Here is a 19936-nt window from a genome sequence, read left to right as displayed (position 1 = left end):
CGAGGGTATTACATGGGGGGGGGGGGTCAATCACAAGCACTGGTTGTAGTTCGTACATACTAAAAACAAGAGAGGTTAACAGAAGTAATAATACAGTGAAACATAGTTAATATACAAGATAATTAGGTCACAATTATTACAGAGAAAACATTAGTACATATTAGGAGAACATAAGGCAACTGCACTAAAAAACACCAATAAATATCGAAAAACACTGTAAAAGTCCCAAAAAAGAATAATAATACGATTAGTCGACAAGTCGTGAGCGAATTAAATGTTGAAACTTAGTCAAGTCTGGTTCCGTGGCAATGACTGATGGTAAGGCGTTCCATTCAGTTATTGTGCGTGGTAAGAACGAAGATGCATAATGGGATGACTGGCAGTTAATGCGTTTGACTTTGTATGGATGGTCACGGCGTGGAAAAATAACTGTTGGTGACTGAAAGAAATCATCGTGAAGTGATGGATGGTGATAAAGCTTATGGAAAAGTGTTAGGCGAGAAATTTTACGGCGAAGTGCTAAGTTGTCCAAGTCAGCTTTATTCTTTAACGCGGTGACGCTGGTGTAACGTGAATAATCTGAAAATATAAATCGCGCAGCACGGTTTTGCAAGGCTTCAATGTTACTTATGATATACGTTTGTTCGGGATCCCAGATGGCAGACGCGTATTCTAGTTTTTGATTCTAGTATTTGATTTGATATTTGAAGCCACTACATTCGAAATGCTCACATGAGGTGGGTTCAAAATAAACCGAACTTTTGCTATAACATCTTTATTGCTTGTTGTACAATAATTTAAGCACTGTCCCCCTCAAAATTATTCCCCTCTACTGGCCATACACTGTTTTAATCGTTTCTTCCATTTTTGGAAAGCCTCCTGGAATGCACTTTCTTGGATGGCGTGCAGGTCTCTTGTCGCATTGTCCTGAATCTCCACTATGGTTTGGGAACGACGTCCTTTCAACATGGTTTTCAGTTTGGGAAACAGGAAGTCTGTTGGGGCTAGATCCGGAGAAAATGGTGGATGGGGCACAAAGGGAGTGTGATGTTTTGCTAGACAGCTGCAACAAGGAGTGACTCGCAAGCCGGCACATTGTCATGATGCAATATCCATATATGGCTTTCCCACAATTCATGCCTATGTGCACAGCAGCCCTCAAACGCACTAGTATTCCCTGGTAGACTTCCTTCTTTACCATCCGACCACATGGTACAATTTCCCGATGGTCTTTGCAGTCAAAGAACACAACCAACATCACCTTGATCTTTGACTGACTCACACATGCTTTTTTTCGATGAGGAGAAGCTTTGACCACCCACTACGATTGCACCTTCGGTTCAATATTATAGCCATAAACCCACGTCTCCTCATCTGTTCTTAAGGAAGCTTTCATTCTCATTAGCTGTGGCAAGCAGTTCCTGGCTGATTTCAACACAGGTCTGTTTCTGATCGCCAGTCAACAAACGTGGTACGAATTTTGCACTGATACGACACATCTCAAGTTTGTCACTCAAAATTTGGTGGCATGATCCTACGCTGATGCCTACTTCGTCAGCAGCTTCTTGAACACTTAACTTGGCTTAAGCGACGATTTCCACAAATCACAGCACAAACTCTCTTGATATGGTCATCATCTGTTGATGTGGAAGGTCGTACAGGCTTGGGATTGTCACCGACCGACATTCTGCGGTGTTCAAAATGCTTAAACCACTCAAAGCAGTGTGTGCGACACGTACAGTTCACCGCGTATGCTTGGCTAAAGAATTGAAATGTCTCTGTGAAAGTTTGTGACAAGATTTCACACACACACATCATTCTTCAAGCTCTTTCATTGTCACTTTCGCACTAATCGGTCGAACAGCTTGTGCAGATGCTCACTTCAGTGGCTGTAGCTTTGCAACGAACGGTCAGGGCAAAATGCGGCAAATCGCAGTTTGTTGTTTAAACCTGCCACTATGTGTGCTCAGTAGCCACAGCATGCTCCCTCTGCCGGTTGGCGTGGTATTTCAAAAGTTCAGTTTCTTTTTGAACACACCTTGTATTTGATTCAATTAGAAAATTTTACTATTTCAATATTTCTCATGACTGTGTACCATTCTCTGCTCTACAAATTATGTTGCCTTCTTTACCACACACCTTTTTTTTTTGTACTGCTGTCATCAAAATTGACATCAGCAGACTTTGCCACCTTTCGTTTTTTTCTGCACACTTAGCAATAGCTTTCTGGTGAAAATGACTCTACACGCTACTTAGGCTCATCTCACAAAAGGCATCAATGTTTGCTTTTTTTTATTTTCTGCATTTGTAAAACAAGGTCACTAAAAGCACAACATGAGTGTTCAGAGAAGTTGGCTGTAGGCAATATATGCATTACAGAATAAACCATCATGTTGCCAGTAAGCGTTCATGTTGTCATGTTTTCATATTTAAACATTGTGCTCTGTAATGTAGGCTGTCATTAGAAACTACAACAGAATGTACTCTATCTACATGACCCTAAAAAACTTGTTGCTATCTTTAAGCATGCAACTGAGGTTTTACAACACAACTTATTTTTGTGTATGTTTCCAAAACAGCAGTGCCTGGTTCAGGAGGCCACCTGACGCCCAGGGACAGCAACTGGTGGCGCAGTCTGACGCCGAACTACTACTTCCCTAAGCAAGAAAGCTCGGCAGCTGCTGGAACCAACACTCTCATCTTAATCACCAGCCTCGCAGGACTGGGCATGTTTGTTCTCACCACCGTTATGATCCTGGTCAAGCTACACAAACAGCGTAGGCTTGAAGTGGTGGGCAGGGATGCCCTACGAACCATCAGCGCAGACGTTGGTACGTTTCCCCTTACAACTATGCCATCAGTCACACCATGTGCAGTGATGGTGAACCGAGTTTTCACGGTGCAGCTACCACTTCACCTATAATGTGTTGTGCATGGGTACAATGTCTCCTGAATGCAGCACAAAATGCACTGCCATTCCATGTATGCTTGCCACACAGTACACAAGGAAGGCTGTTCAGGAATATAATTAGGCGTAACATAATTGTGTTTCGTCACAACTTTAATGATGGATATTATAGGTATTTCAAAACCTAGGTGTCGAACTGTAAGTGGAACTTAATCACCTATTTTTTCTGAACTAGAATTGAACTTGAATCAAAATGTGTGCCGCAAGATTTCTGGGAGAGGTCTTCATCCTGCAGCGAACATGAAATAGATTGCTGCTTCTGCTGGTGATGAAAATGAAACCATGCTTGGAATGTCTACCATAGTCTGATGTCACAGTAACAGACTGTAAACCTCCATGTTGGATGATTCCATAGACAGCTTCCTGTTAATGTAGTCATATATGGTCTAACTCTAGCAGATGACTTAGTCATAATTAAGGACAAGATCTGAAGATACAGTAACAGCTAGTGCAATTGTACTACAAGGATTTCTATCTAATATGTTCACACCATGCTAAATGGGCCAAGATGTCACATGATCCTGCCAAGACTGTCATTCAAGATGGCAACACTGTCCTCTCTGGTGGAGGAGTTTGATGCCAATATTGTTTTACAAAACTGAGTAGCCTTGAAGTCAAATTAGTTCCATACAGTAATCAAAATGTTGATTACAGAGTTGGATTGTGGGTTATTATGTCACTTATGTAGTTGCTTGATAGCTATAATTTGCTAAGAAATTTTTGTCTTCCTGTTTATATAACCAAGCTGAAAATGCAGAATCGATGTGCTTGTGACAGGCAAAAAAAGTGTTCAAAATTATAGGCTCCATGCATAAGTGCTAATATAAATAATGGAGAGAGAAACCAGGATAAGTGTCTGGACCTTCTTTAGCAAATGAATGTTATTGTTTTGTGCACATGTACATACATTTTGCTTCTTTTTATTGAAACATTACGAACTGTAATGAACCCGTATGAAACAGTTCGAACTGTCATTTTCTTCGTTCTGGAGCTGAACTTAAACAGAATCAAAAGGCTTGAACCATAATGTAAGCTGAACAAATAAGAGTTTTGGTTTGACACTCAGCTCAGAAGTGGTGCTAGTATCAAGATTCAAAAGTTCTTTGAACAAACAGCTTCAATTATGCAACTTCAACATGAGCTGTTATATAATTATTAATTGAATTACTAACATTTTAATTATCAACTGCAGGTGAAATTGTGATTTTGTTCTGAAAGATATGCCTCTTGAAGTAATCCAGCCAAGTGGAAGCATTTTATTAAACACCACATGCCATTATTCATAATTTTGTTATATCTAAAAACTAAACAGGAGGTTCAATTTTACACCACACCTAAAGCCAAGAAGTTTCATTTTTCGCATTAGCACACTAGTTTGTTGCAAAAGTGTAAGGTCCTTCACTGGCATGTTCCATCTCCTGTATTTTACAGCTACTACTGTCACCTTTGGCAAGAAGATTAAATCCCAGTTTCAGGCAAGTGTTTGCAAGCACAATGCCAATACAAAGAGCTGCTATGTTTCAGTGACCTTCACACTTTTGCAACACACTGCACATAGCATTTAAAAGTATTCAGTGCCCATTTTCATTAATGATAATGATAACTGGATGGAATTTATGCACAATACAGTATTTATTATATTTTAGGATAGGATTTTAGTTCTTCAATATCGTATCTGGTTATTTTTCCGTGCTGAAATTAACCATCTCAAGATAATTCGAACCTGACCAGTCAGCACATACACGCATGACCCCTGTGGTGACCCCAATAGTGACCTCATTAGTGGCAGCGTCTGTCTCGAGGTAGCTTAGAGGACAGTGAACGCAATGAACATATGTCATTGCTCGTCAAAAATGCCCATTTTCGGTGAGCCCTAAGAAGATTTTCAAGCAATAACTGTAACTCACAATGTCTCACTATGGTATATGCCATATTCTAACACGTGCCTTTCATCTTTTAGAAGGAAAATTGGGCCGGAAATTGCCTGCACGGTGCAGTCGGGCAAAAAACAAAAAGCACCTTTGCAATGTTTGTATGCTTTGCCGCATACCATAACTATATTGCGGCGAAGCTAACTTTAAATAACCGTGTGGCGAAGCTGACTTTAAAAAACCGGCCGCCACAGTGCAACAATATTTCTTGCTCAAGAATTGGGTGCGCGTCAGCTTTCTACATTGTTTAGGCGCTTTAATGACATTTCTGCGTTAATGTTCTACTTTGGACACATAGAAAGTGGGCGCGCGTTTGATTCGGGGACGTGTTCGAATCGGGCAAAAACTGCCAAATGAATCAGCGGTGTTTCGGAATTTTTTTTATTCATCTAGTTTAATTCGACTCACCGGATAATTCGATAAATTTCGTCAGTCCCGTCAGGGTCAGATTAACGGACATCGACTGTACAAGAATATTTGTGCACAAACAGAAAAGACAGTGCAAGATTGAAAAAAGAGACAAAGTCTTAAAACATGCTTATTACTATTGCAGACAATCAATTTGCATAAAATTTGGCCAGAATGCAAACCAGTCTTTCCGGAAGAAGTGTAAAACTTCAACATTCTGCTGCTGCAGCTGCGCTTTCTTTGCTGTGCTGCAATGACAAGATTAAGCTTCAGCTGTTTGTGTTCCAGAGATTCTTCCGAGTCTTTTTTGGTCTCTCTCTGGTTGCTCAGAGCAATCAGTGCCTCAGTTCAAAGGATGCTCAGCTCCTGTAGCACCTCCTCAAAGCCTTTGTGGCCTTTGTTCAACCACATTATGGCTATAGAAGTGGCCTTCTCCACGTCAGTGCATGAAGCATTGCTGTTGAGAGACTCAATAGCAATTTAGAGTTTGCCCTGAATACAGCAAAACAACAGCTTTCTGCTTGTCAGCATCTCATATTTAGGACACATAGCTTTCGCCAGAGCACTTGTGAAAAGTGGAGAATGAGCTGGTGCCAACTCAGTGAGGGCTAGTGCTCAATTGTTGTTACACCAGGAAATGTCGCCATCAGAGTTAAACTTGTGGTTGTGAGCTTCATCAGCTGAGCATAAATTAAAAAAAAATGAAGCCCCTATGGAAACCACCCTTCATTAGAGTAATTTTTTTTTTTTGCAGTATTCCGATTGAAAATATGCCTTGATTTTTTATGCATGACAATGGAATGTTGACATGAAAGTTAGCAATCAAAATATTTAAAAAATGATTTCTTAAAAGAAAATCCAGGTATTTGACCTTAATCTCCTTTTCAGAAAGCTTTCCCTGCATGAATCAGGGTTTTGTGCCATTACTCTATGGTTTCTATAACATACCCTGGGATCCTACATGGAAAGGTTATAAATCAAGGCTATAAGAGCTCACAGAAAACATTTATCTTACTTCATTAACATTGATCCACTGTACTAAATAGTGCATTCCTAACATTTTCATAATGCAATTTTCAAGCATAAAATGGAATTACTTATGCAGCAACTTCAAAAAAGAATTTTCTACAGACTTATCATTTGCAAAATCTTGCTTTGCATAATGATCAATGACTGATGAAATGGAGAAGCAAATTTACATATTGCGAGATTGTCTGTGGAGTATAAGCAATGCCTCTATATGGCCTTCATGGATTGCAAAAAGGTGTTGAATTTACTACAGATACAAACCTCAGCATAACAAACACTACTATAATGCATTATCGGATATAATGAAGTAATAAGAAAATTTCCAGAATTTTTCCTTCTGCTATCAGCATGTAAGCTTATAACAAATATCGGATATAATGAAGGTATTTTCGTGTTGGATGCGACTTCATTTATAACGAGTTTTAACTGTACAAGCCGTGAAGAACGAATTGTTTAAGTAGTCAAGAAGTAAAGGAAGGATATGTGACCATCTTAGAAGACATTTACAGGAATTCCAAAGCTACCATAATTCTTCGAAAAATAATTATTGAGAAGGGCATCACGCAAGCAGACACAATCTCTCCAATGCTATTTACTGCATGCATGAAAGAGGTATTCAAAACGTTACACTGAAAAAGAACTGGCACAAAAATTATTGGAGAGTACTTCGACAACCTGTAGTTTACAGATCACATCCCATTCAGCTATGCTGGAGATGGCTTACAAAAAATTATTAAAAACCACAACCGGCAAAGTGTAAGTTGAGAATCAAGCCTTCTGAGTCAAAGTCTAAGTCTGAGAATTAACATAACAGCCTGGAAAGGTGACAAGAGCTTGTGATTAGTAGTTGGCTGTTTGAAACATTGCTCAACTACTCAGCAGTCATAGAGAACCCAGGTTATGAAAAGAAATTTTAAAAAAAATTAAATTGTGGGGTTTCACGTGCCAAAACCACGATCTGATTATAAGGCACGCCATAGTGGGGGGCTCCAGATATATTTTTACCACCTGGGGTTCTTTAATGTGCACCTAAATCTAAGTACCACGAGTGTTTTTGCATTTCGCCCCCATCGAAATGCAGCCACCATGGCTGGGATTTGATCCTGTGACCTCGTGCTTTGCGGCACAACACCAAAGCCACTAAGCAACCATGGCGGATAAAAAAAGAAAGAAATTTCCAGATGAATAAAAATGGTTTGGAGTGTATATGGCAAGAACTTCCAAATCATGATCAGCAGCTTACCATTATTACCCTTGAGGAAAAAAAAAAGTTCAGCAGCAGGTTACACTCCTGTAACATGTGAAGCCTGCAGCACACTTGGCAGCACATTAACTTATGCAATTTGAGGGGTCAGACTGCTTGCAAGACATAGCAGTGCAAATTGCACGTGTGGCCCATTAGGTCAACCTCAACAACACTTGCGAGCACTTAATGCACTGCGTAAAGGTGCAGTTTGCTTGTCGTCAGTAAGTGTTATGAATGTGTAACAGAACTCAAACACAATTAAAGACACATATGATAGTTGTACCTAATGAATGTTTATTTGTCCAAGTCCATTTTTAGTGTTGTCTGGTGGTAAGCGAGCCTCTAACCACATGGGGCTGTGCGATCCTCTAACACTGGGGCTGTGCGGTGGCTTCTCGACGTTCAGAGACATAATCATGGCTTTATGGCCTGTAAACTAGCAGGAGATGTACTGCAACTCTTTAATGGCACCGTGGTTGTGGAGCACCAAGTCTATGCACATTCCCCTGTTTGTAGTGACACTCCTGCATTCGTTGTATGCGTGATTCTGATGAATATATGCACTGCATGCTTCACTTTGCCAAGTGCTTATAGCCTCTGCATTACAAGAGGGATGAGCCTTGCATCTTTCGCTTGCTTAGGGAGGTATGAGCCATTGATGATGGTGATAGTTTTTGTACCATTGGAGGGGACGACATGTTTTATGGGTATGAGCCATAGTTTTTGTACCATTGGACCGGATGACGCATTTTCTTGGGTATGAGCCATTGCAAAGAGCCACTTAAGGCTCTCGCCTTAAAAGTACATAATCGGTGCGCTCTATTATTGCTAAATTATGGGGCTGACAATACAACAAAGTTGAAAAGAAAATAAGGACAGCGCAATAAACAATGGAGTGAAAAATAGTAGGTGTACCATTAACAGACAGGAAAAGAGCAGGATGCACTAGAGAGCAAATGCAGGTAACACATTCTAGCCAAAATTAAAAGAGGAAAAAATGGAGTTGGACTCGTCATGTAATGCATCTAGCAGATAACCAGTAACAGGACTGGTTCCAAGCAAAGAGAAATGCTGTTGAGGGTGGCAGAGCACCAGCTAGAGTAACGAGATGAGGAAATTTGATGGTGTATTGTGGAGTTAGCTTACGCAAGACAGGGGTAACTGTAGTTGACTGAGAGAGGCCTTTATCCTGCTGTGGACATAAGCTGCTGCTGCTGCTGCTGCTGCTGCTGATGATGATGTTGCTGCTGATGTTGAACCACAAAGCTGCTAGAATGGTTACAATGTTTTTTTTTTACTAATTCTACTCTTACGTACATTTTCCCGCATTTTTGTCTTCGGTATTACATGATTTGCTATCTTTCTTTGTTTGCTACAACCAGGTTATTATTAGACGAGGCTGAAAGCACAGTAAACTAAAAGTTCAACACAGCTGTTCATAAAATTTGACTGTGCCTACATTAGGCATCTGCTGGTTTTCTGGGTTAACTTCACGTAATTGCGGTGACGATGCAACATATGTGGCCATGCCCTCTTCCCATCTGTGTACAAGGTGTCAGTTTCACAGCATATGTTTTGTAACTTGTGCTGCTTGGCCTCTATGTAAACATTTGCTACATTGGGTGCATGTACCTTGATATGAAATGGCAGTTTAGGCACCGTAGTGCTTATGTGTGTTTGTTGTTCTCTTTGTTTGTCATCATCCTAGCACCACAATACAATACAATACACACTAATTCCCTTGCAATTGCAAAGAAATGAAATAATTATGTCAAGAATTATGTCCAATTATGTTTAATATGACTATAGCTAGTAGTATAGTAACTCTATAATAAAACTGCATCATTAGACGTATCATATGCTATGTTTTCTGTTCAATTCCCAACTTGAACAAGGCATGGACAAAGCCATTTAAGAGACCTGTGGAGTGCTGTACAGTGAGGAAGATAAAACTGACATCCAGCATTTGTTATTTGCAGACAGTGACACAGGGTCTATCGGTCATGGAAGGCACCCTTTTGGCCTCAATGAGCCTCCACTTTACGACCCACCACCATCCTATGAAGATGTGATCAAGTTCTACATGCCACCACCCCCAGCTTACAATGCAATTGTCCAAGTTCGTTCTGCAGCTACCATCAGCTCAAACCCTAACCCTAGCCACCACAGTGCAAGCGCGAGTGCCCCCTCTCATCGCCTGGGAGGTGTCGAGAATGCAGCCTATATACCGGATGAGCTGCAGAGCTCCTCTCGACAGGGAAGCAGCTCCTCAAGTGACCGGCGGCGGTCATCCTCTTCCTCCAAGGCAACTCACCTGCTCAGAGTTATCCTGCCCCCTGTGACCGTGTTTGAACGTGGTCCCCAGCGTAGACACAAGTCAACATCTGTCGATCCTAAGCAACTGGGCTTGCGTTGCGAGCCTTCTAGTCGTGGCCAGTCATCCCGGCATCGGCACGGATCAGTCCCAGCAGGACACAGCAGTGGCAGCAGCAGTGGAAGCAGCAGCCTGCTTGCAAGTGGTGGCCTCATGCACACACTTCTTGATCGACGTGCACCTACGACCAGTGCCGAGTCACATGGCAGTCTCTCTAGTCCAGCAAGGGACCAGGCGAGTCCCAAGTCTCCATCTCAGGCACAATGCCAGTGTGCAGGGGCATGCTCCTGTGCAACTCCTTCAAGGACAAAAGCACGCTACCTGCTGAACTCAACTGGCAAGTATCGACACCTCAGTCGTGGCAATGGCAATACGCCAGCCACAATCCTGGAGCCAGCTGTACGGTCGCCTGAGAAATCAGCAGCAAAAATAGACCCTGCACACTGCAGCAGTGACAGAGCTGCATCTGAATCCACCGCAAAGGCTTGGGTTAATCCACCACTTGAATCACTGAAGACAAACCAGCCGCAAAGTCCAAGACGTCCCACTTTCAGCAATTCAGCTTCTAAACAACCAAGCGCTGATTTGCAAGCAACTGAAATGACCATCTCAAAGGACACACAGCCACTTCTAAGGAGAACTTCATCACTGCCAGAGTTGGCAGCAGTGTTGCCAGCACGTTTAAGAGTGATGCCTCTTGAGGCAATGTCAGCAGTTGGGCAGAACTCTGCTACACAATGTGAAGGAGTGGACTCGCCAAAGATGATGATCATAGAGTCAACCCCACAGTAAGTGTGCACTGTAACATAAAGCTAAAAAAAAAGTGTTCCTATGTTAAAACATAGTGTACGAGTGCATGTGTACCATCCCGAAGTTTTTTCTGCTTCTGTGTGAATGTTAACTTCACCTGGTTAGCGATGGAAATACAGCCAAGGCCCTTGCAGCAAGAACACTATATTATGACTTGCTGGTGTCATAACTGATGTCGCCCCATAGAAGAGATATGAATGTCTGTGTGTTTTAGTTTAGGTGTATGTACTGCCAACAAGAAAAGTATTATGGTGTGACATCCCTCTTGAAATATGTTTAGCATACCGTGTTGAACAATTACTTCAGTGTAATCCTGTCATACCCATAAGTACTCTCTAATGTGTGAAATTTGGATCTCCTAGTATTCAAAACTACTGGCATAATCATAAAAAGCTCTGTAAAATAACATTTTTGGAATTTATGAGAGGGATGCATATATATCTGCACAGCCAGCTCCCTTCCCTCTCTGGTCATTGTAAGGAGTTTAGTTGTGCATAGAAAGTTTTAGTTTAGAAAGTTTTAGCTGTAAACAGTGGCATCTTGAGCCTATACAGTGGACAGCGTATTGAAGCCATCTTCTCTTTTCTTGTCCTATAGTATTATGTTACTGTAAGAGTAGGTAATCTATCACAAAGAAAACACTTATTTAAATAATGAGCTGCCCTAAACCAATCAAAATTTAAAAAGAATGACCTAAAATATTTTTAAAGATGCCACAATTGTTTTTTCTGTGTAATGCGTACTACAAGACAATTTGCGGCTACACAGCAATTCACAAGGACTTACTTCTTGGTGGTTTACTGCTGTGCAAAGATTGAAAGATGCACCAATAAACTAATAAATGATATCACATGCGAGTATCCCAGTGTCATTTATTTATGGATAACTCCTGATTCAAAGACATCAGCACAAGAAGCTTTCTTTTTTTTTTTTTTTACACACTGGCTTACAGTTGCAACTAGGTCACCCCAGTACACAACTGCTTGATGTGACAGTTACTTGGAAATCTTTTGTGGAGCTGCAACTGTTACCTTGATGAGCTAAACATGAACAGCTTCCTGAGAAGATCTCTGCGAGTTTCAAAGCATGTGTACAGGTCTCTGCAACACATAGCTGCAAATTAGACTGTTCATTAAAGAAAATACAACATGGAATAAGAAACCACAAGACACAAGCCTACAAAATTTCACAAAGATATGCTTGTACATACAGTAAAAAAAAATTGCTCGGTGTGCCGAATCGTAGCTGTGACCTTTCTTTTATGCATGCAGGCCTATTCTATTCTGCCAATGTGTAACCAAAGGCACTTTGCTTGTCACTGTCATAAATTCTCAAATGTAGCAGTGAGTAAACATTCAGTTTTACAGAGGGTCACACACTGTTCATAAGGATAATGCGCTATCCTACGGTTGCATGTTTGGATGATATGCTCAGTTTCTGACAGGTAGGGAAGGTTCTGCAAATGAAAAGGTGTGCACAGCTATCACTTAGGTATCGTGAAGACAACATTATGAACGTTTATGAACATCAACTGACCGTGTAGTGATACACTATCACCAGAACTTCACACACAGCTCTACCCAAATCTTTGTCCCATCATCGCTTCGTCAGGCAAGGCACACCTTCCATGCCCACGTACATCACTGGCCTCAATAACAGCAACAGATATAGGTAAGTAGCCTATGTGTCATGCAAAAGCTACTGCTCGCCATGCGGACTGCTGGACCAGGTTTGCTCCAAGTCCTAGCTGTGGCTGCTGCTTCCCTTCGAGTATGTTGTAACGCACTCAGCACTAGTTACTTAATGAAAGAATAAACCAGCATATAGTTCTGTATGTTGGCACTCTGTGTTAGGATTCATCACTCTGCAATCCCACAACTGCATGGGTGATAACGGGAGAATCACACCGCAGTTTATGATAACTGGCTGATAAGCATGTTAGAATAAAAAAAAAAATTTCTAGCTCCTGCTGAATTCCTATTCTTCAATACAAAAGTTGTCTTGAAAAAAAATTATCAATAATGTTGAGAATGTCATAGAAGCCATGTCTACTGTGGTTAACACTGTCCCAATAAATGTGGTGAACCACTGGAGTGATAAAATTATGTGACTTATAGAAAAGGAGGAGAACCACCCCGATTCTAACTACTACTAAATTCCACCATAGCTTATTCTGCTTTCCTCATACTAGCTATAGCCCCAACACTTTTTGCCAAATCATACTGTTGTGTCAAAATTTGTCTTCTATCAGAAATTCACTGCACAGTACAAGTGTGTCAACTTTTGTTGAGAGCACCAATTCAAAGACCACATTCTTTATTTTCATAGTTTGTTCAGTGCCCATTAAAACAAAACAAGCTACGCCTTAACAAGAACTATAGCCCTAGAGAAAATTTTCAATTGGAAAAGCAACTGAAAAACAATGATCTAAGGGTTATTGACACAAATTTGCTACTAGAGCAATAGAGTCATGCTCTTTTATGACTCTCATTATTACGAATTGTGTACTACTCTTGTGGGAACCAAACTTTTCTGACATATTTATACCTCAAATATGGAAACTCACAGTTCAGGCAATGGACAGAGTGAAAATGAGAAATGCCCACAGAAGCCCATGTATTTTTGTCGCGTTAGTATAGATGTTGTTCTTTATTAAATAAAATCTAATTACTTTTTATTAAAACTTGCTATTAAGAACAATTTCCTATACAGACAGTTTGGTCAGGGAACCAAAGTGTCCATATTAATGAGACATGAGTTTAGGTGTATTAGGCCAATAAATGTCCTAGATAAATACATGTGGTACTTAAATAGGCCTCACACAAGCTAGTGTAATGGGCAAGTCTTTTACACAATGATAAATGTAAGACTACTTTATTCACACAGTGCAAAGCAAGAACAGTTATATCAAGGGCATGGCACAATAGTCAAAGGAAATTCAATCAAGCTTGCACACAACAACATGTCCAAAAATGCAGCAGAAATGTTCTTCATGGCTGCTCATGAGTTCTTTGTTATACCGTCTGTCCTAACTTAATGTAGCCAATAACTAAAAGGTAACAGATGGCATTATGTGATCAGCGTCCACTGCGTTCTAATAACTGTTCTGACCAGTCATGAATATTTTATCGAACATTTCATCAACTTACACTATCAATAAGTCATCAATGCAAACATCGTGGAGGATGTAAAGAAATTACTGATAACAGTGTTTAAAGCAACCTAGGTCTTTTGTGGTCCTTTGTTCCAATAAAAAAAGAAAGCTTGCAAAAATTTTTAGTGTATCACCTGACAGTGCATTTGTGCCAGCAATGACAGCGGTCTCAAGCGTACATCTCATCATCTAGTACACTGTGCATCTTATGTGCATTCAAAGTCAGAGCTTCACCTTTGATAAGGATTGAAGATGCGTGCCAAAAACTACTGACGGGTTTGGGGAAAGAGTGTGGCCGTCCGTTCCTAGTGAGATAAGCTAGGCCTGTAATTGACAGGTTTACTAGAAGAGAAACTTGGGCGAGTGTGTGGTAATTCATGTTTTTGGAAATTAACAGCACAAAACAGACACGGATGAAAGAAAAGAAGAACGTGACACTGGCGCCAGTGTCACGTTCTTCTTTTCGTTCGTCCGTGTCTGTTTTGTGCTGTTAATTTCCAATGACAGGTTTGCATTCAAGAGCACTGCAATTTCCTGGTACACGGACACGTTGTCCCATAGTATGTTGTTAATTTCGCAGGCTTGCTCTATTGAAAAAAAAGAAAAAGAAGCTTGCAAGACCTCAATTACTTTACCCCCTTAACTGCCGATGACGATTTAACTCATCCTGGGTTGCACTACTATGTAATTTTGACACATCAGCAATACAGTCATTTGCAGTTTTTTTTTCAACAAAAGCATTAAAGGCACTATAAGCACTCCCGGTATGATAATTTTTTAAAAATAAATGGCAAAATAAATGCAGGTTTCAAGAAAATGTGCACTTCTCATGCATTTTTTCAAATTTCTCAAGGCAGTTAAGGGGCTAAATGTTGTTATTGGCAATTTCTCAATATACTCCACTACTTTTGTATTGATGCCTAATCAAATAAGTTAATTTAAGGTTAACTAATTAAACTTAATAAATATTCATCTAAAATTTAAAAGAAAATACCCACGACTAGACCGAACAGCCCCCAAAGGCGTACATGATCACCGTTTGCATAAAGCCATACATTACTTTTTAATTCTTGGTGACCTTTAGTTGGGACAGCCAGTAATAGCTACATTAATAGTGAAATACTACTCATTGACTGCAACACATAGTTTACATTTTCAAAAACTGCTTTTTGTTAAAATGGCAGTCGGAACCAATACATGTTTCATAAGTAGCTAGATGGATGTTAGCAATTCAGATCAATTTCAAGTCCACCACAGTTTCTCTACTTTAAAATCTTACTACAGCAATAGTCAGATACACAGGCAATGCTTTTGGTTTGATGCACAGTTGAGTCACATCCACATCTTACTCCCTGTTTTTTTTTTTTTACTTTCTTGCAAAAGATCACAACAAAGCAGTTCTAAGAGAATCAAAAACACTATATGAATAATTACCAACATCTTGGTGCCAACAAGAAGACCTTAAGAAAAGCTTAGAAACAACAGCTTAATAAATTACGCAATTTAGGTCACCAAAATGCTGTGTATATAAACTGCTCAGAACATATAAACTTAGCAACAAATATTTTGAAGAGACCAGCAAAGGCTCTCTGTACATAGTGTTGTTGCTTTTGTCAAAGCCATTCTCTAGGTATTAATTAAATACAAATGCCAGTGCTGCCTGGCATGCTTGGCCACTCTAAGTAAGGTCTTCATCTTGTTGCCAGATAAAGTCTATCAGGGGTGGTCACCTGATAAGCTAATGATGGTGAATGAATGTTGGCTCGAGCTGCAAACTTGTGGCCAGCAATGTCAACATAAAACTCATTCTTCAAGATGAAGTCATTTGTCAGCACTTGTGGCACACCATTCGCGTCCTTGTTCTCCACAAAGCCCAGGCAAACCTGCAAGGCCATCAGCAGGTTGCAAAATGCGTAGGCCACAGAATTCCAGAGGTACATCTGCTCATCAATTTTTCAAAGCACAGAAACCACAAGAAAACTCGATTTTCTAGCAATTTGGGGGCACACATCCTCAATTTCAGAGTTGCATAGTGCAAGTCACCTATACGACAGCCCAGTGTATCTGTGCCCTTCCCAGGTGCATGCTTAGCATAGAGGAAAAAAAAAGTTAGGAGGGAGCATCACACAATGCGACTGAAGCTAAGAGTGTAGTCGTCCTAACACGTGGTGAAAATGTCAGAGCATGGAGGATACGTTGGAGCACGTGGTAGGTTTAGTATTCCCGGTTCATTTTTTCCTATACCGAATTCACATGGAGGAAAGAAAAAGTTCCTCTGTGTCGGCAAATCTCGATTCTTGCTCTGTGATCTTGACGCAAGAGGTCATGTGTTGGGCCAACACTGAGCAAGGGACTGGCATCATGGAGCGTTCACTTGCCAAGGCTGGCTGCATGACATAATGCTGTCTCCCAACTTTTTCCTTCCTCCATGCTGCTTATGCTGCAAGAAAATTCAGCTTTCTTGTGGCTTCCATGTTCAGAAAACTTGGAGCAGCCAGCTGCAAGTAGTGCTGTTGTATCATCAAACATGTTGGCAAATTCACACAACAAAACTTTGTTCAAACATGCCGGGGCTAGGTGACACAGTCGACGTCCATCAATTCACTGCTAGTTAATTCAACAACTGGAACCCCAACTGGAAAATGGAGCCCATGTGACCCAAAGACAATGAGTTTAAGTGGCCTTTTTTAACAGGAAATATTGTGCTCATTTTGACCACTTCCAAGTCATCGAGAAAACCTATATGATTTTTTCAGATTGAGCTGGGCCTTGAAGTACAGTGCAAGCTGGATGAACACTGGCAGGAGTTTTTCAAGTATAACCACAGTGATGAGCTACACTGCCTACTGCCCAAACAAAAGTGCCAGCTGCCATCATAACATACTTCAAATAAATAAAAGTTTGTGTTGCCACAAGTTTGACAGTAATTGTTTAGTACAAATATCACATAAATCAAACTGATCTCATATATCCTGACAAGGTTAAATTAATATTATACCACTGTCACACACACTTTTAAGGACCACTGAAACCTAAGAGACCAAGACCACTGAAATCTGTGAGCCTCATTCCACAATTTCGAACAAAAAAGCCAGTGAGGCTCATGGATCTCAATGGCCTTTGAAAATGCACTTGTGACAGGAATATGGCCAAGTACATTGCAATTAATTAACCGCAAGTGATTATTATTTGCAGATTTCACTCTTCCCAAAAGTGTCACACGAGAGAGTGTGACAAGCTTGAAGCTGTTTTCTCCAATCATAAATGCAGCCAAAATGTAGTCAAGTGATGCCACTTGCCTCTTTGCAGTGCAAGTGCAATGAATGAAAGTTGCCCCAAGGAGAATGAGGACAGTTGAACAACAGGAGTGATGGGAGTTGGATGCAAGGAAAGTGGGTGGCATGTGTGGCACAGTGAGCTTTGCCTATTTATGACAAGTGGGCACTCATTTGAGGTGAACAGGCCAATTGTCCCCACAAACTTTGTCCAGCAGTTACTCCAACATGCTGACAGATCCACTATTGCATCAGAGGTATGGCAAGCTTTCGTGATGGCACCATTACTACCCAAGGACCTGACAGCCAGAAAAAAAATTTGACACTAAATTTCACAAAGGCAGCTAGCACAGAGAGTCTCAAAAGGTCATTAATAGACACAAAAGTAGGGCACAGACTTTAACCCAGCTTTTTTTTAAGCTACACAGTTGCTGCCACATTGCTCCTTTTTCCCGCAACAAGCTCTATACCTAGCACAGCCTTTGCACTAAAATGGTACTGGTTAAACAATGTCATACAAAATAAAACTTTTAACAGGACTTTCCTTAGGTGTGTGTGTAAAAATTTAGTGACTGACCACGGTTTAGTGACTGACCATGGTATAGTTCTGAGTAAGTGAAGCATACGTCTATGTAAATATACATTTGCATGAACATAGCTGCCTTAAAGACAGGCTCCCCACCCAATTTTCTGGATTACAGATATAAGCTACTTGTACGTAAACCGACTCTCCTCCCTACAACTAGTAATAAGGATCTGCAGGTTGAGTTATAGGAATATAGAAATGGTAAATATAGTCAAACATGAGGTTTTCTACACCAAACCGCATTTCATTATGCAAATCTACAGCCTCAAGACTCAATCACCTAAAAAAAAAATTAAATTATGGGGTTTTACGTGCCAAAACCACTTTCTGATTATGAGGCACGCCGTAGTGGAGGACTCCGGAAATTTCGACCACCTGGGGTTCTTTAACGTGCACCTAAACCTAAGTACACGGGTGTTTTCGCATTTCGCCCCCATCGAAATGTGGCCGCTGTGGCCGGGATTCGATCCCGCGACCTCGTGCTTAGCAGCCGAACACCATAGCCACTGAGCATGCGGGTTCCTCAATCACCTAAATACTAGTACAAATCAGCCGCTGTGTAGAGGGCTTCTTAAAAGTCAGCAGCACAGTGGTAGTCAGAAAAGTTCAATAATTATTAGCTGTCACACGTTTCCTGTTGCCCTGAGCCCTGCCAGTAAGCGCAATTTTCATAGCAATGCACTGAATCAGCCTGACACACCTGATCATACAACCCAATGAAATAGACCTATAAGCAACAATTCGCAGTGTTTACAACGAAAGTTTAAAGCTGCCAATTACCATATTTATTACCAAGTAATTATTTATTACCAATTACCAAGTACCATATTTATGAAGCCAACTGCTGCCAATAAAACTATGTAACAGATTGTAAAAATGATATTGAAGTGCATGCAACTAATAAAACCAGGTTAGATTGCTGCATGCAGTATGTCATGTTCTTTCAGACTGTTCTTGGTCCTTGCAGGATATAATGCCACAGAGACAATTAACATTCCATTGGAAATGCGATAAATAACTGTTACCTGTCCACCAAGTGTAAATCCATAACAAGTAGTGGATGTCATGCCAATGCAGCGGTCCTCAAACAAGATGGGCTCTCCACCCCAAGGCCATGGATCATAGTCAGGGTCGTGATCCTTAAGCAGCAGCTGCACATACCGTCGCGTCACACCTGCTTCTTTCTGCTTCAATAGAGCTTCCTTACCAAGGAAGTCTTTCTATTTAAAACAAAAAAAAAAAAAAAACAAAAAAAAGTTGTACTGTCACAAAAGCTCAAACGATGAGAGGATTCCAATGCACCATCATTTTCCCCGAATATCACTCTAAAGCTAAAAACAGGCCTCCCTGATTTGCAATAAAGCTATCACTGTGTGCTGACAGAAAGTGTTCTGGTACTTGGAAAGCCTGCGCACCCTTATGCCATTTATCCAACACAAATTTGGACAGAGTAAGTGAAAAGCACTTAATGTATGAACATTTTAAAACAGAACTGGTTACTGAGATTACAGAACCGATGTAAATATCTGTATTGGTGTGATGTGAAGCTAAGTAATGTGACAAGGAGTGAGTGCCTTTCAGTAAGAACTTTCAACAAGAATTATTAATTTATATTCATTAACAGGGGAGCTTCACTCTTCATTTACTGCACAGTGTAAGCCATAGAATCTGGTCAAACAACACCTCAAGGAACAAGGTACATTTGTTCTATCTATCATAAGTTTAGTTTACTGACAGAATGCCTTGAAGAGATTACAAGATACTCAATTGAATGGCGAACAAATATAACTGATACATTCGACAGTGTACAACGTAGAAATAAATAAATTATATTATAGGGCTAAATATCACAAACTGCAGAGTGTGCTACGAGGGACGCCATAGTGGAAGGCTCTGGATTATTTTTGACCACTTCAGGTTATTTAATGTGCACCTACAGCATAGTAGAGTGCATAGCCGAGCACTTTTTTATTCTGCCCCATTGGAATGTGGCCACCATGGCTGGGGATAAAACCCACAGACCTACCTCAAAAACTCGTCAACACTGTAAGCCAGGCTTTTGTGTATCATCCATCATTACATGTGTAATTTCAGTGAGGCAGCTGTTCTTGAAATTAATAATAACCTTGAAGGGCATTTTTTTTTTCTTTGGTGT

The 19936-nt window shown here is 40.6% G+C and overlaps 2 protein-coding genes across 4 annotated transcripts in view; one reads left to right on the top strand and one right to left on the bottom strand.

The window, feature by feature from the left end:
• Nucleotides 1-11618, top strand: part of Culd (CUB and LDLa domain) — a 210016-nt gene extending 198398 nt beyond the window's left edge. Inside the window, exons 11-12 of one of the 2 annotated variants that reach the window (XM_065429524.1) lie at nt 2583-2831; nt 9562-11618. In XM_065429524.1, the coding sequence (XP_065285596.1) occupies nt 2583-2831; nt 9562-10748 (1436 nt within the window). In that variant the 3' untranslated portion in view covers nt 10749-11618. Of the gene's footprint in view, nt 1-2579; nt 2832-9561 lie in introns of both variants that reach the window. The other variant, XM_065429523.1, reaches the window with a different exon arrangement.
• A 2006-nt stretch (nt 11619-13624) lies between these two features.
• LOC135900077 (pyruvate dehydrogenase phosphatase regulatory subunit, mitochondrial) overlaps nt 13625-19936 on the bottom strand; it is a 157888-nt gene continuing 151576 nt past the window's right edge. For both annotated transcript variants that reach the window (XM_065429525.1, XM_065429526.1), the window contains exons 18-19: nt 18807-19001; nt 13625-15803 (exon numbers count right to left, since the gene is read on the bottom strand). In XM_065429525.1, the coding sequence (XP_065285597.1) occupies nt 15612-15803; nt 18807-19001 (387 nt within the window). In that variant the 3' untranslated portion in view covers nt 13625-15611. The remainder of the gene's footprint in view (nt 15804-18806; nt 19002-19936) is intronic.

The sequence above is a fragment of the Dermacentor albipictus genome, chromosome 1 (assembly GCF_038994185.2).
Source record: "Dermacentor albipictus isolate Rhodes 1998 colony chromosome 1, USDA_Dalb.pri_finalv2, whole genome shotgun sequence".
NCBI lineage: Eukaryota > Metazoa > Arthropoda > Arachnida > Ixodida > Ixodidae > Dermacentor > Dermacentor albipictus.
Note: the sequence above shows the minus strand (reverse complement) of the source record. Positions and strands in the feature narration are given on the sequence as shown.